The sequence below is a fragment of the Genypterus blacodes genome, unplaced genomic scaffold, assembly GCF_046128005.1.
Source record: "Genypterus blacodes isolate CSIRO-AG114 ecotype Tasmania unplaced genomic scaffold, CSIRO-AGI_Gbla_v1 ptg000005l_1, whole genome shotgun sequence".
Taxonomy (NCBI): Eukaryota; Metazoa; Chordata; class Actinopteri; order Ophidiiformes; family Ophidiidae; genus Genypterus; species Genypterus blacodes.
In genome coordinates, this window is record NW_027466819.1 from 2,214,780 (window position 1) to 2,242,500 (window position 27,721).

At 48.9% G+C, this 27,721-nt stretch overlaps 1 protein-coding gene across 1 annotated transcript in view; it reads left to right on the forward strand.

Annotated features, from left to right (window-relative positions):
• Positions 1 to 236: 236 nt before the first annotated feature.
• The window catches only part of st6galnac5a (ST6 (alpha-N-acetyl-neuraminyl-2,3-beta-galactosyl-1,3)-N-acetylgalactosaminide alpha-2,6-sialyltransferase 5a), a 33,027-nt gene continuing 5,542 nt past the window's right edge, over positions 237 to 27,721 (forward strand). Inside the window, exons 1-3 of the mRNA XM_076148347.1 lie at positions 237 to 419; positions 1,997 to 2,206; positions 22,630 to 23,042. Of these exons, the coding sequence (XP_076004462.1) occupies positions 405 to 419; positions 1,997 to 2,206; positions 22,630 to 23,042 (638 nt within the window). The 5' untranslated portion in view covers positions 237 to 404. The remainder of the gene's footprint in view (positions 420 to 1,996; positions 2,207 to 22,629; positions 23,043 to 27,721) is intronic.

Genomic DNA, 27,721 nt, shown 5'->3' on the forward strand with positions numbered 1-27,721 from the left:
ATGTCTTTGCAGTGGGCGTCCAAAGGGGTCCAGACCAGAGTCCAGAGTCCAGACCAGAGTCCAGGCTGAGCTTTACATCACGGAGAGACGTGACGCGCTTGGCTCCTCTGCTCCCGCTGCAGGTAATGAGCCTCCTTCAGGCGGGGAAGGAGGGGGCGCTAAGACCCAGCAGAGGAGCAGCGGTGAACATCTGGTCTCCTCTGTATGAGAGGAGAGGAGTCACACACGGGCAGAGCAGCGGTAGAGTCAGAGCAGAACCAGAGCCGGAGTCAGAGCCGGAGTCAGTCTGGCGCGGCGCGGACACACCGGAGCGGAGCCGCGGGATGCGAGCGGACGATGCTGGACCATGACAGAAAGTGGAGCCACACGCAGCGAGGCACAGACATAAGACAGCGCGCCGCACAATGAAGACGCCGATGGTAAGAGAAGCGCTGTGCCGCGGAGCCTATGAGCAAAGTGCGTGTTTGTTGTTGTTGTTGTTGTTGTTGTTTGATGTTGTTTGAAGTGAACTCCTTCTCGACATTAACGCCGAACAATGGATCTCCAGCTGTGCGCCCCGGTGTGTGTGTGTGTGTCTGTCCGGAAGCTCCGCCGGGCTCCGCAGCGCGCACCAGGATGATTCCCGCCGGTGCTGCCGCCGCTTCTAAAAGTCCACTCGTGCGGGGAAATGTCATCGCGCCGTGGTTTGAAAATTACGCTGCAATTTTCCCACAGCAGATTCCGATCATTTCCCTCTTAAAACAGACACATAATGAAGTGGAATACCGCGGAAGGAGCCGGACACGCACCGCGCCAAGAAAGCAATCAGAGCCACCAGCTGCTCCTCCACCTGTAACTTATTAGAGGTTTATAAGAGCACAAATCAGGGAATTAATCTGAATATGAAAATGATATCTGTGTGTGAACCAGCAGCGTATAATAAGCTGAGATACAGTGACTTTATATGAGCCCAGGGAACTTTACGGCTCCCTTTCTGCATTAATACTTATAGTTAGCTGTGCTCTGATCAGTCAGTCCGGTCCAGATGTGCTTCCATCCGGGGTTTATGAGGCTAAACAGTGTGAATAACTCTAACAAAACCTCTAACTAACCCATATGTTCTATAGACGTTAAACAAATGGAGCAAGAGATGCGTTCAAAGACTCTTTCATCCTCCACTGTGTAACCCAGGTGGTTGTAAATGATGAAGGACCTGCATGTAGTTCCTCTTCCTCTTCCTCTTCATGTGATCCCGTGTGTATTTTGTTACTTCTATCATGCAGGCGTGAAAACTCAAAAGTAAAAAAACTCAACTTTTACATTTCAAGCTTCAAAAAGCAGCCCGGGTCAGCAAATGATGTGCAGAACATAAAAGAGAGATCGGTGACCTCATTCTGATTTATCCTCTCTCTGCATATCCTTATACTGTGTATCGTTACTCAATTTAATTCTCCATCTCGGCGGCGAGCTTTGGTTTTTATCTGTTCTCTCAGTCCTGATGGTGACTCCACCCAAAGTCTGTATGAGCAGCATGAGGCGTTCACATCCTACAGGCTTCAACGCTCCATCTCCAAACAGGCAGTAGATGGCGCTGTTTCTGCCCTGCCACTCACATTCTAATTGGTATCGCAGCTTCAACGTGGACTGAACTTTCACCATTCATGCTTTGATTTTTAGATAAAATTAATTCCACCTTTAAATTAAAAAGACAGTTGAAGTTTTCGTGTATTTGGAGCCGTCGCCACAATAACGACACACACCCACACACACTCACACAAAATCAAATCCCTTTGTCGTTCAGAAGAAATGTGAGGAGAATGAACGATACTTTCCTGCAGACACTCAACTCAGATGTTTATATTTAACTGTCACTCAAAATGCTTTTAAACCATGAAGATATCTTGTCTCTTCCTAACCCTTCCCTGCTATATATTTATGTATATTCATATACGTTTCCTGTCCTCAGTGCGGTGCAGCAGGGCTCATTAGTCAGCATATGTTTGTGTCTTGGTGACAGCGCCATGGGGTAGCCGTGTTCCTGGTGATTCTCCTCTGCGCCAGCTTGTTCCTCGCGTACAACGGCAGCTTCAACGGCGCTTGGAGGGACGCTAACGACACGCACGTCCGACAGCATGAACAGCTGCGGCGGCCCACCGAAGCCTCCGTCAGGGTGGCCAAGCCTCACCCTCCGGCGCTACAGGGATACAGCGGCATCATCGACCATAAGGTAAACAGATGCGGCGGTGGCGGGCGGCGGGCAGACAGGGGCGGGGGGGGGCCTTCAGACGTGCGGCTAATGCACTGCAAAGTAGGCGACGGCCAGCCTTTGGAAGTGGTGCCAGTTGTATTTTCTGCCATTATGAACACATCTGCTGACTCGGCCTGTGCGGAGAGCCTTGACACACTCAGAAATGAAAGAGGGGGGATTGTTCCTTTGCTGAGAACAATGTGTGTCCCTGCAGAGACCCAGACGAGATAGAGAGATAGAGAGAGAGAGAGAGAGCTTGATTCTTTTCCCGCTACGCTGCGAAAATCCTCCATTCTAAACAAGCAAAGTCTTCTGTAAGTGAGGGGAATTTTCCTCTGAGGAGTAAAAACGCTCTGCTAATGGAATGTGGACATGATGTAAAAAGATTTCTTGGAAGTAGGATAAAAAAAAAATAATCGAGCCTCAGCAAAAACAGCAGATTGTGAAAGCAGGAAATGTAAGAAACATCATTTTGAAATGTTGAGTATTGATCTCTGACTCCAGGTCGTTCCTAAGATATTCTCTTAAAACAGGACACAGTAATGACATCAGGAGACTCTGACATGAGGCCACAGAGCAGGAGGGAGGTACAGCTGGGGATGGATCACATAACCAGCGGGAAGATTCTAGAACCGGTCGTCAATAAATGGTCCAATTTCTTTGATTCCACAGAAATGATGTCAGTTATTCCGTCTCATTTCTGTCGACAAGCCGATTCCTGTCTCACAGCTCTGGCAGCTTTTCACCTCTCTCTCTCTCCCTCTCTCTCGCCCCTCCCTCTCTCTCACACACACACACACACCTTTCCCCGCTGCCTAATGACCAGCAGTCATCTATCTGCTGGGCTCTTTGGAGGGGAGGCTCCCTCATGTCATTTATCACAATTTTCTCCGGCGCCGTGTTGCGCCACACTCGATACCCACCTGTCGTTACTAATAACAGCTTAGGGTACAAATGAAATCCTGGGCTGCATTCTGGCGCTCTAATTGATAAGCCAGGGAGACGCTCTGCCAGGTTGAACCTTGACGTCACTGCAGGGGGGGAGGAGCGGGGGGGGGGGGGGGGGGGGGGGGGTATTGACTTCCATCTATTTACCAAGACAGAAGAAAGCAATCAATGTGAGTACTGGGAAGCTGAGGCGCTGCGAGTAAAGGAGAGCTCCTTCTTTTAAGGCAACATGCAAGACTATTTGGTTGATGGGTTGTGTGTATCCGTGTGTGTGTGTGTGAGGGCTCTGGCCCCCGGCTGTGTTTGGGCAGCAGCCCCGAGTCATCGACCCCCTGGTGATGGAGGCAATCATTGGTATTGAGATGTTAAAGATTTAAAGATGGAGAGCGCTGATGTCAGGCTCAATCAGCGCCGTCGCCGTCTCTGTCTCCATCTCTAGGAAAGAATCCATTAAGCTGCTACAAGATGATGTCATTGACTCACTCGCTGATGACTTATCTGACGGCACCCCCTCGCTCTTAGAGGGTAAACAGGCTGACGCCGATCTATAATCTGCTGTACAGGTTTAGTTGTTGGTTATTAGCGGGTCTGAGTAGTCCGTGATCTCTCTTGGCGAAGCCGTCCGGCTCGGCGGCACACGGCGGAGCAGCTATTCATTAGATGATGTCACACTGGGGAAACTGGGACTTGTTAGCTGCTGATTGCTGGGAGACGTGGAGGCGTGGCTGAGCTTCCCGGGGAGCATCGTTGGTTTTCCTTCACATTTACAGGGTTTAATGAACGGACTTTGTTAAACCGTGTGTGTGTGTGTGTGTGTGTGTTAAGCTGGTGTCTTTATTCACGGGTGGGAGAAGTTTAACCTGCTCTCCACACACACACACACACACACACACACACACACACACACACACACACACACACACACACACACACACACACACACACACACACACACACACACACACACACACACAGCGTCTCTCCCAGACATTCCAGTTGCACCTCACCTCCATTTTTCCATTTCCACCCGAGTCGCTTCAGATCACTGGATTTGGAGTTTCATTACAGCCCGATTGCTCCTTTTACCTGCGCCGCTGCTGCTGCGTGTCTCCATAACCACGCAGACGAGATGGGGGATGAAAGACATTGAGTCGTTTTCATTCACAGCATTTTGAGGATTTGTACGGCGGAGGATAAAAGCTCAGTGAAGCTTTGTGATGTCTCCTTCATGGACCTGCTTCCTGTGCAGTCACGCTGTCATTGGCATTTGCAGCCGTTTGCACATTTTTTTTGGGAGGCGTTTCCTCCTCCCTGGCATTTTTGCAATAATGGGTCATTGTTTCAGCGACGGTCAGCAGAAGTTCAGCTCCGGTCCTCAGGGTTCCACAGATTCACCTCAGCAGGTTTGCATATGCATGGAAGCTTTGTTTATACGGGGATAAAGGCGATAGATCCGCTCGCTCAAATGTCATCACACACGACTGACATTTGCACAAATCTAAGAACTCTTACAGGCCCAGGTTACGCCGTTGTAAATCGATACATTCACACATCTAAACGTCTAAATCTGCATATGCCCGCAGCCTCCTCAGAGGGAGAACTCCTGCTGTGGTTACACACATGTTTACTCCAGGAATACTGGCGCTCCCGAGGCAGTAGTCGAGTGGTCAGAGCTTCCGCTTAAGAACCGGGGGGTTGCTGGTTCGAGTCCCTGCCGAGGTGCCCCTGAGCAAGGCACCGAACCCTCAATTGCTCCCCCCTCTGCGAAGGGTGGTAATAAAATGTAATGTAAGTCGCTTTGGATAAAAGCGTCTGCCAAATGATCGTAATGTAATGTAATGTAATGTAATTCCCTGCATGTGTCAGGCTTAATTGCTTTCCGCCTTTAAAGGCAGTGAGGGCGAATATTCTGCTTATTGAATGCAGGTAAACACACTTGACTGATCGGCGCCTCCAAGAGAGGAAGAGGAGGAGGAGGAGAGGCTGCAGACTCTGGAGACGTCTCAGCCTTTGTGGGTTTGTTTGTGGCACGGTGGGACGCGGATCATCGACCTGTTGTTGTACAGTAAGAGCGGAGGAAAGGAGCCGGTGTCCTCCATTTAAGAAAACGTTTCGCTCGGCCAATCTGGCGGCAGGATCTCCAAGGATACAGATGCGAACAGAGTTTTCGAGAGACGTGGCTTTTGTATCCCCGATGAAAAGAGGAGACATCAGCCCCTCGTTCACGTTAAAGTGCTCTCTTCATCAAGGCTACCAGCCGCCACCGCCGCCGACGCTCTCCTCCCCATCGTCTCCACAGCACGTTTGCCCCGTTCATCCAAAAAACGGTTTATATCTTTTGTGCAGAGCAACCTCTTATTTTTTAGGCGATGGAATCATCACACGGCTTCAAACTCCCTCCTCACAACAAAATGAACATGAACCGAGTGGCGTCTACTGGAGGAAAGTTGATGTGACAATATTCAGTCACCGTGCACATTTTTTTGATTCGATGAGGATTTGTCTGTGATGCGCCAGTAAACCCAGCTATTGACGAGAATTGATTTCCTGCGGTGACAGGAGCGCCCAAGCATCAAAAGTAAACCCCCAATTTATTTTCTCTCTTGGCAATAAACGTATTGACATTCGGGTGACAAGGGACATCAATTAGGACCAGAGCTCCACTGAACATCACTTACGTTGCTCTCAAACCTGCTATTATGTCCGTTTACAGCGGCATGCAGCCACCACGAGCTATATTCAAATCTTCATGGTGTGACTGCACTCTGCCACTCGGGGACGTGTCCATGCATAATGCAGCGCCGCCTTCAAACAGGCGCCTTCAAACCCCGATGCAGGTTTTTCTATTATTCCTCTTTTTATGTTTGTTACGCTGGAAAACGGAGGAGTGAGAAAGTTGCCGGCCTCGCTCTGCATCTGAACCCCCCCGCCGCAGTGATGAACGATAATAATAACAAAAACACTAGCATGAGCCGTTTGTCTTCTTCCTTCTTCCGCCGCCGACCTCTTTGTCAGATTATATCTCTCCCGGAAATCAGCCGGCTGGTACACGGAGCGCCGAGTCGCTCCACCTTTGACCCTTTATCTCCTCCCACATTATTAAAAGCATCAAAACCTGCAAACCGAAGCTGAGACCTGTGAGGAAGAGACGGACATCCGACCCCTAAGCTCTGCCAAGAACGCGGAAACTGTTTTCTCAAGGATCCGACCCCAAACTTCCATCTGCCGCTTCTGAAACATCTCCTCCAAAATGTTATCAGTGTCAAGGTTATTTGTAGTTGTGAAGCGGATGGAAAGGGGGAGAGAGACTGTGCGAGCATGTAGGACAAAGGCAACAAGAGAGACGGAAGGAAAGGGTGAGGACGGAGAGAACGGGAGGAGAGGAAGGTTCAGCATGAGAGCGTGAGACACCAAAGTGAACGAGGAGGCAGAAGCTGACATGAGAGGGAAGATGGAGAGAGCACCGTCCCAGGGGGGTTCCTTTCTTCTTGCACCGCGGTTTATTTTGTCAGTGAGGAGGAGGAAGATGAGGAGGAGGAGGACTGGAAACCACTCTCAGCCTTATCTGGAGAGGCTGGATGAACAGACGGCGTAACCGATTGCTTCTCTGACACCGAGACTCATGCAGATTGCCGTCAGGTGGAGACGGAGTAATAGAAGAGATTTGGGTGCAGACGGGCGAGGAGGGAGGGAGGGGGGAGGAGGAGGAGGGGGAGAGACGGCTTATCAAAGTCCCCCACGAGGACACGCTGCTCAGGGACGGACTTACACGGGCTTTCCCTGTCTAACAAGACGCTGGATGTTTTGCAGAGGCTTTCATATCAAACCCACCGCCTGGTTAAGCTCCTAAAAACACATCTTGAAGTTGTTTGTGTGCAGCTGCAGACCAAACGCCCCCCTGAGAATGCAGATTTGCCTCAACGCTCAGTCAAATTATGGACAGGATCCCGGTTTGAGACGAGGCCCGAGACCGAGGCGCTCTGCGGTCTCCCCTCGTCCCTGAGCCGAGCCGTCTGTGGCGAGGGGACCGGAGCGGGCATCCGTCTCCCTGCCACAGCTTTGGGTGACAGCTGGAGAAGTGAGATGTTTAATATTTCATTTCAGGCGGCCACATCTTCTCCCCTTCTCTCCCGGCAACAAAGCCATTTGTCACAGTTCATTAGGATTTCGCTCCGCAATCAGCCAGCTGGATAGTGAGACAGAAAACACACCAATTAGGCCGTTATGGCCGAGGACCGCTCCGTGTGTGTGTGTGTGTGTGTGTGTGTGTGTGTGTGTGTGTGTGTTATACGGCGGCGTCGTCTCTAAATTACAAATCAAACTTCGTGAAATATTAACAAAAGATAAGCAGTGTTTTTGTGCAGAGACCTCGTTAGAATATTAAAAACGCCTCATCTTGCCCGAGCGGAGAGGAGCGGTCCGTCGGTCTGTTGTGCCACAGAGATCCGGACTGGAGCAAAGTCTTGGATTTCAACTTATCTCCAATGTATTCTGCTCCCGCCAAACATAACAAAGCTCCAGGCTCTTTCCAGTGCCGGCCTGGAAAGCAATTATGGATGAGGGGGGAGAAGGGGGGGGAGGGGGGCCTCTCCCTCTCGATAAGCATTCTCTCTATGGAGTAATCTCACGCTTGCCGCCTTCCAGCTTCCTCCTGAGGGAATCACGGTTGAAGTTATACGTTTTCTAACATAAAGGAAGTGTAGGGAGGTTTTCTAGAGGCTCTCTGATGTTCTGGACTCCAGCGCCGCTCGTACGTCTCTGTTTTAACCTTTAGCTGCTGGCTAAGCTGCAGCCTGCAGGGTGTTTGGCCTCTGTGAAGGATCTGAAAAGGTTAAACTATGATAAATGGACGACACCTTTGGATGATGGGCCTGTGAAGAGTAAATGCAAAGGGAAAGCTCAGCAATAACACCCGACTCCTCTGGTCCATTCTCCTCCTCTGGTCCCTGCTCCTCCTCTGGTCCCTGCTCCTCCTCTGGTCCCTGCTCTTCCTCTGGTCTCTGTTTCTTCTCTGGTCTCTGCTACTCCTCTGGTCTCTTCTCCTCCTCTGGTCTCTGCTCCTCTGGTCTCTGCTCCTCCTCTGGTCTCTGCTCCTCTGGTCTCTCCTCCTCCTGTGGTCTCTCCTCCTCCTCTGGTCTCTGCTCCTCCTCTGGTCTCTCCTCCTCCTACGGCCCCTGCTCCTCCTCTGGCTCCTCCTCGTGGCCCAGCTCTTTAGGCGTGATAAATGAGCTCCTCCTGCGTGACGAGACGGAGGGATGATGAGCCTTTTATTTGTGTTTTGTTCTCATCTCTTTATGTATGCTGTGAGTGTTTCCCCCTCAGATTAGAAACACATTGCATTCCAAGGTTATTAATTATGAAGACCTGGAATTTGCCAAAACAACATGGTTCCAGGCGAGAGAGAGAGGGAGGGAGAGAGAGAGAGGGAGAGAGAGAGAGAGGGAGGGAGGGAGAGAGAGAGGGAGAGGGAGAGGGAGAGAAAGAGAGGGAGGGAGAGAGAGAGAGAGAGAGAGGGAGAGGGAGAGAAAGAGAGGGAGAGAGAGAGAGAGAAGGAGCAGGCTGGGTTCAAAGTTTTCAAAATAACAAAACACACCCAGTTGTTGTGGTAGAAACTCTCAGCAGGAAGAATAACCTTGTACACAACAAGGCTCCACACACACTCCAGCAGCTCTGCACACACACAGTTCTGCTCTTATTTACGCACATTTACTCAGCAAACCTGCTTCCCCCGTCAATAAGCTGAGACGGAGACACAAAGTCAAACAGATCTGCTGAAGGATCCAGCATGTAGCAGCTACAGACACATGACGTCAACATTAACCAAAGTACCATAGAGAATAAGTTGAATTAATATAAAGTGTCATAAATAAAAAGCCTTATTCTCTACTGCCTTATATTTGCGCTTGATTGTAGATATAGAACAATCAAATGTTCAGTGTGTCCATGTGGAAAGAACCAGACACAAGAGGTAAAATTACCAATATTTAAATTAAATAACACTTAAGGTTTCACAGCCAGTCGCTCTTTAAAACAACTAAACCTGTCCAATAAAAAGCTGCAGTTGTTATTTGAGTCTCTTAACGACACAGTTAATAATGTAGGTTACAATTAAAACTGCAGCTCTTGCAGTTTGGGAAGTTGCCCTCTTTTGAACTGCGATATTAAAACGACTCCATATTAAAAAGCATAGAGTCGCAGATAAAAGCCAATTATTGTGAGCCAAGGCTGAGGCTACTATCACAGAAACCTTCCTCCACTTTAATGAAGACTCAGAAGTTTAGCCTTAAAGGAGCCGGGGCGCTCCCACGCCTCTGATTGGAAACAAGGAGCAGGAAGCGGCGTTCCCGTTAGGTTTGAACGCTGTGGTTCAGGTTGATATGTAGGTCAGCGCTGCAACCGATTCAGCACTTAAACTGAAATGAATTTGAAACGAATGTAAATGATTCAGAGGGACGGAGGCGGGTGGAGGGTAAACGGGTCACTGAGTCACCGCAGCCTCATCCAAACACTCTCAATGACAATTACAGGGTTAATCCGGCTGACATTCCGTGGAAATCCATATAGTTTCTGTGTTTACCTTTTTACTTCTGAATCATAATCCGTCCCCCTCATAATACTGTTGCATAAATCCATCTGGCATCTGCAGCCCTGTCAGTCACTGGATCCTGCAGCACCGCCGTGCCGTTTCTCTGCTAACGTGCTGTGAAATCGAAAGTTTAACAACAAATTGCATCCATCACGTTTTTGATCCATTTGTTCATTCACTCGCACGCTGCAGACTTTGTGTTGGAGGTTGATTGTAAGCTTGCAAAGGTGCAGATGTGGTTTCTGTGTTTCTCTGTGTGTGTGTGTGTTTGGATTATGACTTCGCTTTGATCCCTTTGTCCTGGATCCACCGCGGTTGTTATGCATCTGTGTAGCACGACATCATAGCTCTTTGTTCTAAGCAGGCTGGTACAGTGTGTAAGCCTCTTTGCTCGTACATAGGGAAGTTTAAACCTCTTCAGATTATCCCTTTGCAGTTTCATAATCTTATACTTCTGTAATTAAGACAGGTTGAGCACAGTGTTATTATCTTTATATTAATGTGTGTGTGTGTGTGTGTGTGTTCCCCTAATAGAGGTGCAGCTTCTTTTCCTCTATTAAATTTTGCCAAATCGAGTTAAAAAACGCACAACTCCCTGCTCTAATCTAAATCTTTCCACCTAAAACTCTCGACATCATGTAAGTCTGTTTCCGTTACAGTTTTTGCAAATTATCTTTATCACCTCTGCACACAAAAGAATGCAAAATTCCTCCACATTACTGAGCCAACAGTTCCTGCAGAAAGTAAATGAGATCTTTTTGCTTCACAAAAAAAAACACTGAGGGCAAAAACACAAAGAAGAACAAAGCAGGAGCTGCTAGAAATAATTACACTGTGCATGACAAAGTTATGCACCTTTGCCGGTTAGAAACGACGAGTAAAAGGATTTAATAAGGAGACGGGAGAACAGGGTTACACGGTGAACTCTTGTTCAGGCCGAGGGAGGTCAGGTTATGCTAATATACGACACACTGGACAGAGTTTGTGTAATTATGCCAACTTATAAACTTTATAAACACAAATCCTCCTCCTCAAAAAGACGGGAGACGCTCCGGAGTCTGAGTGGGACGCAGACGAACCTGTAATCTTTATGTCCGGAGCCCCTTTTATCACCGGCTCTTTGCTTTAATGGTTATTCTATTTAATGTGAGCGACTTTATTTGGTTGTGGTTGCTGTAAGATAAAAAAATTAAAAAAAAAGACCTATAAATGATAATGTTCATAGATATCTACAAGCTGATCGCCTCTGCTGTACAGCTGATACACCTCTGTGTCTGTGTCTGTGTGTGTGTGTGTGTGTGTCCAGCATCACAGCGGTGCTTCAGGCGCCGTTTCTTCACCGCGACAGGAACACAGTTCTGATGAAGACGATGTGTATCCTCAGTATAAATGCCTTAAAGCTCCTTTTTTTTTTTTTTACCCGTCTGTGCGATGAGCTTCAGAACACCCTGAGACAATCAGGAAGGAGGTAATTAATAGACGCTTTTACACTGAAGAATGATAAAAATAGAACAATGTGGTGGGGCTAATAAAAGTAACAGATGCAGCCGGTGTTTGGCAGCGAGGCAGAGGAGGATCCGTCTGTTTACGAGCCCAGGATGACTTCATCTCCCCAGCTCGTAATCAGCCTTAATCCCGTCCTCCATCATCATCTTATTAATAATGCAAGCGAAGCTGTAACCGCCACGGAGTCGGATGCTTTCTGCTAATAACCAGGAGGAACAATGTCGACCGCGTTCGCCGCCCGTATCGAGGTTTAGATCCTTCGCCAAACAAACTGGGTTCATCTCCTGTAGGACAGAGCTCATCAGGGCTCATCACAGGAGGAAACAACACATCCTACACTGAAGGGTGCGTGTGTGTGCGTGTGTGTGTGTGCTTGTGTGTGTGTGTGTGTGTGTGTGGGGTTTGTGTTCCTCAGAGGAAGAATCCACTCAGGATTAGACTAATGAGCCCAGTGTTTGCGGGGGAGGTGTATTAGTTTGGTCCGGCAGCTGTTTACAGATGATCAGGGTGCGTTCACAGCCGCAAGGCCCCGAACGCGGCTTTCATCAAAACCATTCGGCCAATGAAAAGGCATCACACCAGCAATAAACCTTAGTATTCTGATTCATTTCATTAGCCGTTTCCTATTAAAAGTGTGTGTGTTAGTGTGTGTTAGTGTGTGCTTGTGTGTGTGTGTCGCAGCAACAAAGCACTGATGAATCCTCGCCGCCTGCGTTCCACTTGGTTGCAGAGGGAATCTTTTTTGTTTTTCCATGCAGAGAGGCTTATTATTATGGGTACTTTCAAGTTAGCGCGCTCACACATACACGTGCACGCGTCCGTCGTGCAACAAGCACGCGTAGATACTCTCACACACACACTGACACACACACACGCACGTGTTCTGCCTGCCAATATAGAATCTGCCTCTTCCCTGGAGATTCTTCCTGCTGAACGGCTGTTGTCACTGGCAGCTGCTGTGTTATACCCTTCTCCATTCTCTCTCACACACACACACACACACACACACACACACACACACAGAGACACACACGTACCCTCGCGCACCCCTTTCAGTTACTGTCTCTCATTATCCTCCGTTCCAGCCGCACATAATGGACAAACTCCAAGTTGAATATTGTGTTGAAAGGGGGAAGTGGAGCTTTTCTGCACTCGCTGGCTGTGGCGTTGGCGATGCATTATTGATGTCATTTTTGTTTTCCTTTGGCTTGGTATATTGGGAACACAGCAGTAATTGCTCCTTTGGGATTCCGCTCGACAGGATTTATCACTCCGACGCTCGACGGTTTAACGGCGGTCGTCAGTCTGGTGGAGAAAGTTTTTTGCGTCGGCGTGAAAGCCACCTGCGCGTTCACAACAAAACTCTTCGCCTTTGAGTTTGACGTTGAAACGGAGTGACACGTTGGGATTCCCTCACGCCGCTACCGCCCGTCCGTCTCTTCACTTCATCCCTCAGTCTCACTTTCATCTCACTGTATCTGGCGTGAAAATGAAGCCGGAGTGAAGTCATTACTCTCACCTGACTTCTCCTAACAACATCATTTTCTTGTCATCGATCGGGTCCATTGTTTACCGCGGAGAGGGCGGCAGATAACCGCGCTTATCAGTCGGAGGAGCCGATGCGAGGGGGATTATCAGACATCGCAACATATCAACCCCCTGAACGCCGCCTGGATGAACTTCCCCCGCTCGCGCGTGTGTGTGTCTGAAACCTGCTCGTTCCTCAAACAGAGAGTGATAAGACTCAACGTGAAGCGTCAACATCAAAGAGCAAAGGAAGGAACACATGGAGACTTAATCATTACTGGAGAGTTCATCATTAGTTCCTGAATAACTCTAAATCCAGGATAAGATCATAATCATACTTTACTGAAATAGACACTCCTGGTCGCTAGGATATTGAACCTGTGTATAATCAATAGCTTCAGTCTCTGTATGCTTAGAAACTTTTGTCACTGCATCATCGACAGCCTTATTCAGGTTGCTGCAGAAAAGTGGAACGCAGTCAGAAAGAGGAAGTGGAGTCTTAAGTGCTCTTACAGGAGCCCTGGAACTTTCTTTAGTTTGAGAGGAAGTAACCCAGGATCCACATTCACTGATGACCGACGGATCAACCAGTGGAGTTTCAGAGGAGAAGCTTTGAGTCATTCATTCCGAATTGAACTCGAAATTAAGCAAGACGATATCAAATCCTTATAGTGAAAGACAGGAACTCACTGCAGGAGCGACGGTCCTCAGTCAGTCCAAACCCCCGGGCCAAATCAATTAATTAATCAGTCATTATCAACCAAACGTTTCCTCCTCGGCCTCGCTCCTCCGTCTCCACCCAGGCTTGTATAGTTAGCTATATAAGAGGCGGATCATAATAAAGGCAGCTATCATCGGCGGCGTGCGGCAGTGAAAGTGCATTTCTAACTTTTCTCATCAAAGGAAGCTCCTGAGAGCTCCGTGTCTCTCCAAAGGCCCCGGCCCACATCTGCTGTTCCCTCAAAGTGCTTCCCTCTGTGACAGCCACTCCTCTTTCCTGCTCCTCTTTTTCATCTATCAGATTGCTTTTCATTCATCCCGCCTCCGTCTGTCATTGGCACTCTCCTCTCTCTCTCTCCGTCTCTCCCCCATTGCCCGCCAACCGCCACCCCCAGTAATTCCCTCCTTGCTTCTGCACCTCTATCTTCTCTGCTCAGCACCTCCTGCTGCAATCTGCCAGCGGAGAGCAGGAGACTATTTGACGTGGTGAATTGCTCCTCATCCTTTGTGTTCTCCTGAAGGCAATCATCTCAGCGGGGACGTGTGTTTGTGTGGTCCTCACCGCAGTACATCAGCTCGTCCGCTCTCGGGAGTGGTAGAAGTAAACCCGAGTACATTGACTCCATCCCGTGCCGCCGCCGCCGCCAGCCTCATTGTGTTTGTTTTGAGCGCTGCTTCCAGATGCGGTGCACATCCCTGAACGTTTCCCCTCTGAAGCTGAGTTAAAGTGAATGATAAATGGAGAGCAGTCAAGCAGAAATACGACAACAAACGGTTAAACACACAACAAAGCTTCAGCTGCTGACTCCTCATCCGCTGGCATGGAGCCAAACGCAGGAGTCACAGGGAAAATGGTAACCAGGTACAAATGAGGGGGGATGGCACTTTCACTTATTGAATTATTTCTATTTAATGCATTTTCACATTACTACAGTTATCTAACAGGGGAGTGTGTTGTGAGATAAACCCAACGTATGAATGCTTGGTAAAAAAAAGAAAGGAACAAAAGGAATGACAAATAAATAAATAGAGTTCAAAGCTGGAGCACCTGGCAGCATATTTAGAACGGTAAACAAGTGCTGCCCGTGGAGACAAACGCTCTAAAAGTCAACGACAGGATTGCTTTGTTTACCTGAGCACCTTCATACTCTCAAATAAAGGACGCTCACTTGTAATGGAGTATTTTTCCGTCCTCTTGCTGAGCGGAGGTGAGGGCTGCATCGCGCCACAGTCTGAGTCAGTGCTGCAGGCCAGCCCACTGATGTGAAGGCCATTAAGGCAAAGGGGTGTGTGTGCGTGTGTGTGTGTGTGTGTGTGCTGTAACAGGGTGCAACTGGATTGTCTCCACACTCCCACTGGCTTGACGTGCTGGGCTGCCTGAGTGTAGACTTTGCTGCGGCCCATATTAATTCAGACTGGGGGCGAGAGGAGCCGTTTGTTCTGCTGCCCGGGTCGGCAGCCGAGCGGTGCAGCCCCGGCTTCTTATCCGGGAGAAGAGAGAAGGTCCACTCCGGCTCTGTTCACCTTTCATCTGAGAGGTGAGCGGACTCTCAGAGGTTTGACGACGCGCCCTCTCTCGCCCTCTCTCGCCCTCTCGCCTTCTCTGGATGTGTTGGACTTTTCCCCGGAGCCTGTGAGGTGTTTGCCGGTTGTGATACGAGGAGGCGTTTGAACGAGGAGGTGGAACATGAGACGGAGATGAAACTTTTGATTTTTCTGGACATAATAACAGCAACTGGCCCCGCAGTTTAGAGGAGCAGCATCAGACTCGGGGCTTTGCTTGGGCTCAGCACCGGACTGAAAAGAAAAGCAATAAAGTAACAGCTCGGAGATGATCCCTCGCCTTTGTTTATTTGATTTAAAACATGTCACCCGTGTGTCTGCGGGAACTTTACAGCCACCCAGCTGCTAGTAAAACATTAGCTTCTAAATGGCAGCTGTGTTTCCCGCTTCAGACATCACTTCCAATTCACTTGACAGCCCGTCTAACCAGACGCATCAATTCACCCATCCTGTTTTTATAAGCTGCCATCAAAGGCTGCATCCTAATTGTTTTACAATTTATTGTTTTTGTGCTTTGTGCAAATTACCAAAGATATATTTCCCCACTACCAGGCTCCACACACACACACACACACACACACACACACACACACACACACACACACACACACACCCTTTAACACCCTGAGCTCAGAGTCGCAGCGATGTATCACCCTGCTCATCACACACACGGATATGTTGCTATGGTCATATCTGTGTGTGTGTGTGTGTGTGTGTGTGTGTGTGTCATGTTGTCCTAATGCAGTTTTAATATACAGCTCTCTTATTGTCTCCATTTATTATCTACAGTTGTTTATGTTCCAGTTGACCTGCTTGCATCTCGTCTGTTACAAAACTAAGGGTGACATTAGAAGGATCAAATATCTTTCCTTCACACTTCTCAGTCTGACCCAATTAGAGTGTGTCTGGTGGAGCTGGGGTTCTAGTCTGATGGAGCTGTGGTTCTGGTCTGGTTGAGCCGTGGTTCTGGTCTGATGGAGGTGTGGTTCTGGTCTGATGGAGGTCTGGTTCTGTTCTGATGGAGGTGTGGTTCTGGTCTGATGGAGGTGTGGTTCTGGTCTGATGGAGGTCTGGTTCTGTTCTGATGGAGGTGTGGTTCTGGTCTGATGGAGGTGTGGTTCTGTTCTGATGGAGGTGTGGTTCTGGTCTGATGGAGGTGTGGTTCTGGTCTGATGGAGGTCTGGTTCTGGTCTAATGGAGGTGTGGTTCTGGTCTGATGGAGGTCTGGTTCTGGTCTGATGGAGGTCTGGTTCTGGTCTGATGGAGGTGTGGTTCTGGTCTGATGGCGCTGTGGTTCTCCTGTGTGTTGCTTGATGTCCTTTAAGCTGCTGCCTTATCCTCCACTGCCAGTACATTTTCATTTAATCACCAACACACTCGAGCACTGTCTGTTGAAGTACTCTCACACACACACACACACACACATACATACACACATCCAGACAGTGAGCCCTCTTTTCACTGCTGCTTGCTTTGAAGATCTGAGCAGCTCTGTGTAAACCTCTCCTCCTCCTCCTCCTCCTCCTCTTCATGCTGAGTGATGGCAGCTCTTGTTTCAGCCATTGCCCCTGTAACCGTTCCATCAGCCTCTATCCCCCCACACACACATCCCTCCCCCCCTCTATGAGTTTTCATTTGTCTCCTTTTAGGTCAGATGGCTACAAGTTTTGAAGTAGATAATTGCCCTCCGTCAAAAATGTCTTTTGCTCACCGAAAACTCTGCTCTAATGAAGAGAGGGAGCGGTGGAGCAGCTGGAGCCGTCAACCTGCCTGCAGACCACTGGAATCCCTAATTGCCACTGTTTCGATATCCACTCGCACCAGCCCTCTTCCTCCTCCCCTCCTCCTCCTCCTCCTCTTCCTCCCCTTCCCTGGTCTTCATTAGTCCTCAGCACTGCTATCTCCCCACCTCAGCTCTCTGTAATGACTGGTCAAACGTCCAGGCAGGACACACAGCCTCCCCCATCCACTGTGCCCTGCAGCGCTCACCTCTCTGCTGTGTGTGCATCAGTGCTCATCAGCACAACGGAGGCTTGTTTTTATTCTCCTCTAAACTCCTCTAAAGCCACCACAGCATTCTGTTCTCCTCCTGTTGAGGTTCTCTCTCTCTCTCTCTCTCTCTCTCTCTCTCTCTCTCTCTCTCTCTCTGCCTTTGATTCTTATAGGTATTTATTTAATCTTCTCCCTCTCTTCCACCTTTAATCATCTCATATAAAACGTTTTTTTACGTCCCGGTCTCACGGTTGGAAGCAGCTGAACAAATGAACTGATGTCACATGTTTTCCTGAGTTATGAAACAATATTAGCATTGCAAATATGTGCTCAGTTAATCTCAGTGAGGTGTTTTAACTGTTGCTGTTGGAAACAGGCGGCAGACGGAGGCATATGTTCCCTCCATCCATCAGCGCCTGGGTTTCCTTCGCTGTTCCGGCTCTGCTGTGTTGTTTAGCTCGCTGGTTAGTGGCTCAGCTTCCTGCGGCCACAGGCTGTGTGCTCGCTTCCTTTCTGATCAGAGAACAGTTCATTTTGCTCCCCCCAGAAAAACATATTTACTGTGTTGACGTCCACAAGCAGAGCCCCCACCCTTATTCAAGCAAGGACACAGTCATGACGAGCCAGTTTGTCCTCTTATATTAGATTTGACTGAATATTTATTAGGTATTTCCAGGCAAATCAATTTTCTAAACATACCACACAGCAAACATAAATTCTTAAATTAATATTTGAAGTGTTTTATAATGAAGTAATGTTGTTTACATGTTTGAATCAGAGCCTCAGAAGCATCAACAGAGTCTCAATCACTGATGCAGGTTGTTGCAAAATCATAAACAATCTTGCTATAAATTCCAAATACTTTGAAGTGCATGTATGTAACAGAATAAGATGGAGAGGCTGAATGATGAAGTAAATCATTGAGAGCTTCTTCATTTCTAAATCCATTACGTTATGTATGTAACAGCTACACTAACATGCTTATGGTCCACAGGCAGCTGTGTGTGTGTGTGGATGAGTCTGTGCGTACATTAGATGCTTTCACACGTGGATTTGACGAGCGTATGATTAAACCATAAGCTGGAGGAGACGCAGCTTACAATATGTAAGAGTGTAACCTTCTGTGAGTGAGTACAGAGCAGAATCACAACCAAGGAAACCAAGGAAACCAGGCAGATGTATAAATAAGATCAAATATCATGTCAAGAATCAGCCATGGTAAAAAACAAAAGTTGCCCTGTTTACTTATTTAAGCTGACATAAGAATGTAAATCTGTACAACAGATGAGGAAGGAAAAGAAATGAGGACAGAAAAGCAAGAGGACAGAAGGAAGAAAGGATGCAGGAAACAAAGGGATGAAGGCAAACGAGAGAAGCAGGAGGAAGAAAGGAGGACGTGGATATTTGATGAGCTTTTCTGGTGTGTAGTGGAAATCTCTACTTCAGTAAATATTCTTTCATTCTGAAGAAGTTCCCAGAGCGTTTTTGACTGCAAGTTCCCGTTAATTTCCTCGGCTGGTGCAAAGCCTCTTTATGGAGTCTGAGCCGATCAAAGCTGCAGAAACAAAAGGCGTCTTTGATTATGCTAAAGGTCAAACCCCGCAGAGCTTCAAAGCGCCCTATTGTGTCGCCGCATCGCTGGCAGATCTGAGTCAGACATCCAGACGGCGTCCCGCTGGGGTCAGATGATTGCAGCCTTTCAGCGTTCGCACTCTCACCGTCCGTATCCTCCGTTCCACCTCCTTGAGGAGCCGGCGTCTCCGCTCCTGCCCTCCCTCCCTCCCTCCGTCCTCCTTCACACCGCATTCACCCACGCAAAATCGATAACAACACTCCGACTCTACTCCCTTCGCTCTGAAGGCCACAGCGTTACGCCCAGAGGAGCGCGCCTCTCTCCCCCTCCTCGCGGTGCTGAGCGGAGGTGGAGGTTGGAGGTGCGGTGGGGCGCGGCGGGGTGAGGAATTGAAGCTGATTTCACGCTCGCCAGGGACCCGGGTGAGTTTTTAACCACCAATTACTGCCCGTTACCCATGAGCAGAGCTCTGAGCGCCGACCACCGAGTCAAGGCCGACCAAGCTGCCGCCCCCCACGCCCCCCCCCCCACCCCACCCCCTCCTAACCGTGATCACATGGTTATTAAGCGTGATTATCTGACTCCTCTAAGGGTTTATAATTGCACACACACTTTATACGCAGGCTCCAAATGCAAATCTATCCCACCGGGCTCTGACACAGGAAGTCCAACACAACCTCAATATCACCCAAGGACACAAAGTATTCATTCAAGCTGTGTACTTAAGTAGGAAATGAAGCGTCTACTAGATCGTCTGGTGTCTTCTTAAGGAATCCTTTAGTGTCCGTACAGATGAGCACTAGAGTTTTGAGGTTGTGAGTATTTCCATGTTGTGTCCCCTCCTCTTCCTCTTCTTCTTCACGTCAATCTCCAGTCTGGGCTTATCAGTGTTGACTTGAGACTTACTGTGGGACTCGTTGCCAAGACCAGAGACTTTACGCGTCATCATAAATGAGCGTCGATGCGCTCCGGTTAACAGACTTGGATTATGCATCTGTCAGAAGTGGATTTACTCTGGCATCATCATCATCACCATCCTCATCGTCATCGTCCTCCCGGTCTAAACTCCGCGCCTATACTTCCTCACCTGTCACTCGTCCTCATTAAGGTGATTAAGCAACCAGACGCAGACGGAATCCTATTAATTCCGTCCGTGTCTGCTTTTAAGAGGAAGAGTAAACGAGCGTGACGAGAGAGATTCTTTATATTTTTAAAGAGATGAAAGAACCGGAGCACCTGTGGCTGTCAGAGTGTCTGGATCTGCAGAGGAAGAAGGAATTGAGCAGATTTCCTCCACTTCTGTTGGTTAGACACGTTTAATTGTGACACAGTTTGGTAACACATCACTTCCTGCGCCTCCACACACACACACACACACACACACACACACACACACACACACACACACACGTGCCCCCCCTGCTCTCCAGCCTCTCTCCTCCCCAGGTGGTCGGGGGCCTGAGCGCCTGTCTTTTCATCCCCTCACCCGTCTCTCAAGGTTAATCCCGCTTCTTCTGACAGGCGTCTCTTCCCGGGCTCACGGGGGGTCAGGGAGTCAGGCGGGTGGGGGGGGGGGGAAGGACAGCTTCCCCGGGGGGGGCAGGGGAGGCTTCAGATGCTGACAGAATAAAGAAGCAGAGGAGCGGCTGCCTGTTGTCTGACTGGCTGTCGTCTCTCTCTCTGCCTCAGACTCTTTACTAGGCCGCCCTGGATGGATGGGCTGAATGAAACCAGGACGAGCAGCCACATGTGGGACAAGGTTACCCCCTCGTCCCTTTTTACCCAAAATCCCCTCGCTGTCGGGTGAATAATTACCTTTTTACCCCGTGACATCCTTTCCGACGCCACAAATAGGGCCGGGGTTTGCAGGAAGGGGAGCCGTTACAGTGACGACGCCCACAGCTCTTATTCTTACTTAATTCCTTTATTGTGCAAAATCACGCGCTTCCCCTTCGTGCACACAGAGTGAAACCAGCTCGTCGTAGCCCCTTGTGTAATGCGGCTTTGTTCTGATTGGCCAATGGCGACTGTACGGCACGGAAGCCGTGGGAACAGTTGCTAGGAAGCCTCGAAATTTGTGTGTGTTGCATGTGGAGGTCAACATAACACGGAGGGTTTGATACAATATAAAGAACTTATTTATATGCAACATTTTTATTACAATCAAAGGAATTTCATGCAGCAGCGGAGCCCAAATTCATGCATTCAGATTTTTAAATGATAGATTAACTGAAATGGAATGATTGATGGAATGAGTCACAGTGCTGAGCCCAATGTTTACTGCTTGAGCTTTTAATTAGTCAGGAAATGCTCCCAGTCACAATGTCAACATAAAGTGTAGCCTACTGCACTCCCACACACACACTCTCCCCCACAGACACACACACACACACACTATGCTCAACTCCATCTTCTCAACTCAAACCCCCATATTGGTCGGGTCACATAATTCCCGCTGAAATAGAGCGCCTTGTCCAGAGCGCCCAGCCTATTCCTCTGTAATAGGCTGGGCCCGGCTCCCTGAAGAGGCCAATCTGCCCGGCAAGGCCCACTTAAGTTCTCGCTGAGACACAGGAAGAGAGAATGGGGTCTGCTGAGCCACTTAAAAGCTCCTGGGTGAAAATGGGATTTCTGACCTGCTCTAACGGTTCTGCAGCGCCGCCGACAGATTGGCTGTTACGGCTCTGCCAGGTGGGCGAGGGGATGACGGAGAGCGGGTTGGGGAGGAGCAGTGGCGGCGGCGGCGGCGGCAGCAGCGGCGGCGGGTGGTGTTGACGTGTAGACCTCCCGGACCTCATTAACTCAACATTTCATCATACACATTGGCGGCCAGGTGGCTTTTACTACCTCCATATGTCTCCTCCTCCCTCTCTCCCTGTCACTCTCTTCATCCTTTCCCTTTTTCCTTTTGTCTCCTTCCTCGCTCTGCCCACTTCACGCTTCCTCCCCCACGCCTCTCCTCTCTTCCCCACCTCTCCTTCCATTTCTCCTTTTGCTCTCATTAACTCCAGCAGCCTCTCCCGCTGTAATCGTCTCCTAAGTCAAAGGTAGCAGACGCAGATGATAATGATGCGTCTCCTCCTGCCCCCTCGCTCCTCCTCTGCATCCGGCTACAATCATTTCTTCTTGTTAACGCCATGAAAATGTAAATGTGTTACGGCTATAAGAATGTAAATAACTGCTCGGGAGCTTTTCCAGCACACGTTAGAGATTCACACGGCTAGTTTGCATATTATTGATTTTCAGTGCAGAGCTCTATGTCAAAGCAAGGGAAGACCTGCACACACACACACACACACACGTACCGTGAGCTGTACTGGTGTGTGTGTAAGGCTGTTGTCTCTGCAGGTTGTTACCCACACAGCTCTTATTTCATCGCTGGTACTTGTAGCATCTTTCTTAGTTTATCTGTGTTTTTTTAAGCTTCACATTTTTTGGGATCATGTATTTCCTGTTTGTTAATGTTTACACATGAGGCGTGAGGTTACGGAGGGGAGAACACACACAGGCTGTGGGTGTGTGTGTGGCGGTGGGAGGAAGCGTTCAGGTGCGTGGTTCTGCGAGGCGTTCAGGGCTCCTGGCAGTCATAAGACAATCTGACAGGCTACATATAACCGCCAGGCTCTGTCGCTCCCCATTTGTCAAAATAAAATTAAAAAAGCCCAACACATTTTCCATTTCAAACATATTGCTGAGAGTTTTACCAAAGGTTCCCTGGATGTGCCTTTCTGTCTGCTTTGCATATTTCTGTATAAAAAAAGACACTTCAGAGCGTTTTCCCACTGCTGAGGAAGACTTTAAACTAAATACGAAGGGAAAATCCACATGAAAGTTGTGCTGCGCCGCTGCGGGCGCCTCCACAGGGGAGAAGAGAGCAAATATCTGCATGCACAGTACATATTTACATACATATGAGAATATTTTGCTTATTTCTCCTTAACAGCCTGTTTAATTTGTTTCTCTCTTCCTCCTCTTCCTCTCCATCAGCCCCTCAGGATGCACTGTCAGACGTGCGCCCTGGTCACCAGCTCGGGTCACCTGATCGGAGGGGGCCGAGGCGACGAGATCGACCGGGCCGAGTGCGTCATCCGCATGAACGACGCCCCCACCGCCCGGGGCTACGCCGGCGACGTGGGGCGCCGCACCTCGCTGCGCGTCATCGCTCACTCCAGCATGCAGCGCGTCCTGAGGAACCGCCACGAGCTGCTCAACGCCAGCCAGGACACCGTCTTCATCTTCTGGGGGCCCAGCAGCTACATGAGGAGGGACGGGAAGGGCCTGGTGTACAACAACCTGAGGCTGATGAGCCAGGTGCTGCCCAAGCTCAAGGTCTACATCATCTCCTGGCAGAAGATGCTGCACTTTGACGAGCTCTTCAAGAAGGAGACGGGCAAGGACAGGTGAGAGGAGGAGGGAACGTTCTAACACGTCTATGCTAAGAGTAAGAATGCATACGGATGTTTTAGATGTTAGTCCAACCTTTCATGTAGATGGTAGGTTGATGTCATTCTTTTCATTGAACCTCCTCAGACCTGCTTGATGGTTAGATGTTAGATATCAAGAGCATAAAGACTCTCTGGCTCTTAGGTTGGCTCCTTCTTGAAGGACAGTAAGTGTAAGTGTCCCGGTCCCTTGATGAGAGCACTTAGTTAAGGCAGAAGGAGATGATGAAGGTCCTGATGTGTGTGTGTGTGTGTGTGTGTGTGTCTAATAGAAACACCTAACGATCACTTAGATGATGCTGATTCTGTTTATTATAGTTTATTATTAGAAGGACACGTTTATATCTCAGCTTGTTCTCTGCTTCACTCTCTAATGAGCCGCTTGTTACTCAGAGAATGGATTCATTTACCTTCGTGTGTGTATACGTTGCAAGGACAGTAGAGAGCATTAAAGAAATGTCTCAGGAAACCGAGCGGAGAAAGCGACACAATTAGCAGCACAAAGGATCGCTGATTGAAAAATACGAGGCAGAACTGCAAAGAACGCAACTGACGGAGTGAGAGCAGCTCGTTAGCATCAAGGACCAAAGCAGATGCAAACGTCCTCAGCTTAAATACTGCCAAACTCTCCCTCACACACACACACACACACACACACACACACACACAAACAGCCTCTCTCTCTCTCTCTGTCAGTGAAGATTGAATCTGACTCCGGCTTAAGACAGATGTCAGGCGGGAAATTGTCTGGTGAGGGATTCGCTGAATAACTCGCACATCCATCCTTTAGAATCACGCCTACAAGCCGGCAGACGCTCCGGGCGAGCGGCAGCAGCAGCTGCGGCGGCGGCGTAATATCCTCCTTATTTATCGTGTCTCATTCCTCGTCGAGTTTGGCATTAACATCTGCGAATCCTATTTGAGGCCGTTTCTCCCAGACGAAGGTGTTTTTGCGATGGGCGGGTGTTAGAGGAGCGCAGAGGCCGAGAGGCGGCCGCGTTCCCGTTTGTCTTCATCTGCATGTTTGGGAAGACTCAGCCGGAAGCATCAACATGCCACACGCCTCTCATTTGTAAATGAAAAACAAGATTTTGGAGCTAATTTGTAAAATAAATCCTGTTGTCTTTAAGGCTTTGGAGCCAGAGTGTGTATGTGTGTGTGTGTGTGTGTGAGTAATCAGCTGTGGGATCGGCACCGCTGTAAGCGTCTGATTGCAACGAGTGTGTGTGCGCTGCGTTTGAGTCCAGATAATTAAGACGGTGTGTGTGACGCTGCCTCACACACTTCATTTAATAACAGACAAGCAGAAGAAGAAACGCAGGCGCCTGTCCGTCTCTGAGCCTCAGACGGTGACGGCGACCAGCAGGCGTCTTCTTCTTCTTCTTCTTCTTCAGGTCCCCACATTCTGATGCACACACACACACACACACAAACACACACATAGACACACACACACACACACACACATATATTTTCAACAATGTGTTTCATAAAGGGCTGGGAAATCACTGCTTGTGTAGTAGTTGTTACTATAGTTACTAGTTTAGTCCATTTGAGCTCTGAAAGTATCGTCTCCTTGTTTCCTTCACTCATCCTTTGTTACTTCCTGTCTTTATTCTCTTCCTTTCCTTATTTTTCCCTGCGATTCTCATTATTATATTTCCTAATTTGACATCCTGACAGAAGTATGTATTCTCTATAAGTATGTTTACCTTAGATCATGTTGTTGTTTACAGTATTGGAGTTAAATCTCTGCAGCAGGAGGATTCCAGTCTTTGTTGTCGTTGCTGCTTTGACTCAGGTGAGGAGTCACAGCGCTCTGGTTCAGTAATGACTCACACAGCTGGTGACCTTTATCTCTGTGACCTTTCCTTGTCACTCACCTACACACACACCTCGGCAACAAAACAACCCCGTATCTATCCCCGACCTGCTTCCTGTTTTCACTCAGCCTGCAGGATGATTAGGATCATTTTTCATGTTTCCCTTGCGAATCTAATCAGAGGCCATTATCCCCAAACAAGTCATCTCTGTTATTACAGACGCGCTCCGTATCCTCTCTCCCCGTGCCGGCTCCTTCCTCTAAGCCGTGTGTGACACAGACACACACCGATCGTCACACAGGAGAGGAAAGAACGAGGGAAAGACGTATTTTTACCCACGCACGCGTTTGTTTAGAGTCCTTTTATAGACACACGTAAAAAACACAAGGTTGACATTTCGGGCGGGATTATTCATCAGCAGGTTGTTCCTCAATGCGATTTACTGCAAAGCTCTACACACACACACACACACACACACACGGCGTGATGATGTAATGTTGAGCCTTGCACTTTGAAAGTTTTCCACTTAACAAAAAAAGGGTGAATGTGTAAGTGTGTGTGTGTGTGTTTTTGAAGGGTGCGCGTGTGTGTGTGTGTGTGTGTGTGTGTTTTTTCATATCAAAGCCCTCCGTCGCCGTCTTTGCATATCACAACAAATCAACCTGTCCCAGACGACCTGGGTCTTGTCTTAATTAAACCAAAATGAGAAATCTCCCGCCCAGTCTCTGATCGCATCGCTGGCAGGTCGGCGCCGCGTTCGTCGCAGGAGCTGAATCTCATAAAGACCAAAACGCTGCCAAAAAGGCTGCATCATTACACACACACACACACACACTCACAGCTGGGATCTAACATTTACTCTAAGCACAGAAACAACGACACACGGTTGATGTATTCCTGCTCTGAGCTTCCTCGACGCCACATTTAGCATCGGAGTCTTTTCCCACTGTGAGCAGGTACGGATGTTGAAAGTTCACCGTGGAGCGTTTATGTCCAGGTGACGCAGGAGGGTAACGTCATTTGCCAGTATATGTCACTCAAACACAAACACTCTGACCCTCACTGAACACACAGAGAGCTCAGCGTCACAACACACACACACACACACACACACACACCAATGATCCCAGGACGAACCACACCGTAAGAGAGGAAGGTAATAAACAGGCTTTTCTTTCCGCTGTGTGTGTGTGTGTGTGTGTGTGTGTGTGTGTGTCCTCGACGCAGGTAAAGCCAACACTTCAAATGTGTCATCAGCTGGCGCAGAGCGGAGAGGCAAAGATGCTCGTCCGCTTGTTCCTGTCAGCTTCTTTCTTATCAGGCCTCTGCCTTGTTTTGTCTGCTGTTGCCGTGGCTCCTGGAATGCGCGTGTGTGTGTGTGTGTGTGAAAGGTGAAGAAGCACTAATGAGCTTTGTCAAAGCAGCAGGATGATGAGGTAATCCAGTGATTACGAGTGCTTCCTAATTGGATGCGAGCAGACGGCACAAACACAGGAGATTCTGCCACTTTTGTCGCTGCAATTCAAATCAAGCCGAGGCTCCACGTGGAGGAATATGAAGGTTTGAGCTCCAAACTGCCACCGCTGTCCTGTTCCAACAAGAAAGAAGTCTCATTATAAGCAGATTATGAAGCTAACGAGGGCAGCAGAGCCTCACACACCCCATATGTCACAGTCGTTACCTTCAAATCGACCCCAGTGGCTCCGCCCCCCCGGCTCTCATCCGTCCATTACTCACCTCCTGACAAACAAACAAACGCACGCTGACCAAAACAGAACATCTGTGGCGGTAATGGGTGATAATAACACCCTGGTCTGTTCACACACACACACACACAGACACACACACCTCGTTACCCGTCAGTCCTGTTGACTCACATGAACACACGGCTGGAGAACAACATCCTTCCCCGTTATCCTTTCACTCCTTTCCCCGCCTGATGGCCACAGGAAGTCTGAAAGCTGAAAGCCTGGAGATGAGACAGAGAAATGCTCTCTGTGCCATTACGCATCTTAATGCAGTGAAAGAGCAACGCAGGCCCGAAGGCAGCGTCGCACTCGCACCCGTTAATCAACAAGCTTCAAAAACACGGAGTCATCGGGACAAAGTTCACCTGCCGGAACATAAAAATGGAAATTCTGCGCTTTGAAAGTTTCTCGGGAGGAATTCAGACAAAGTAGTTCTGGTCGTGTTCTCTTGAGAACGCCGTGGCTCTGATCTCTGTGGGCGTCGGGCTGTGATGTCACCGCTCTGTGCTGCGGCTGAGCCACGTGAGGAAAGCATCAGACGCCTGAGCTCGCAGGGTTCCGTCTTTAAGCCTCCGTTCTAATCTGATGAAGGTTAGAAATGAGGTTTTTCTTTATCGGCGTCACATCGATGAGACCTATGAAGGAAAATGAAAGCCGGGATAATTAACAGATTTATCTTTAATAACGCCGCTTCCTGTCTTTGTGAACGCGCTGCAGGCTTTGGTTTCCCGCCGCACCTAGAACGTGACGGGTGGTGGCGTGGCGGCGTGGGGGAGGAGTTACAGGGAGGGGTCGCCCCTAATCATCCAGCAGCTCAGGGACGTCCTGTTTAATATTTCTCAAAGCTGATAACAGATGCATGAAGACGTCCAGCGGTCAGCGGCGCTCTTCATCAGGGCCGCTCAGGTCTACCGATGACGATGAGTCTCTCACCTCTCTCACCTCTCTCACCTCTCTCACCTCTCGTCTCTCGTCTCTCTCGTCTCTCTTGTGTCTTGTCTCTCGTCTCTCTCCTCTCTCCTCTCTCCTCTCTCCTCTCTCGCTGCGTCCTTTGCAGGTGTGTGTG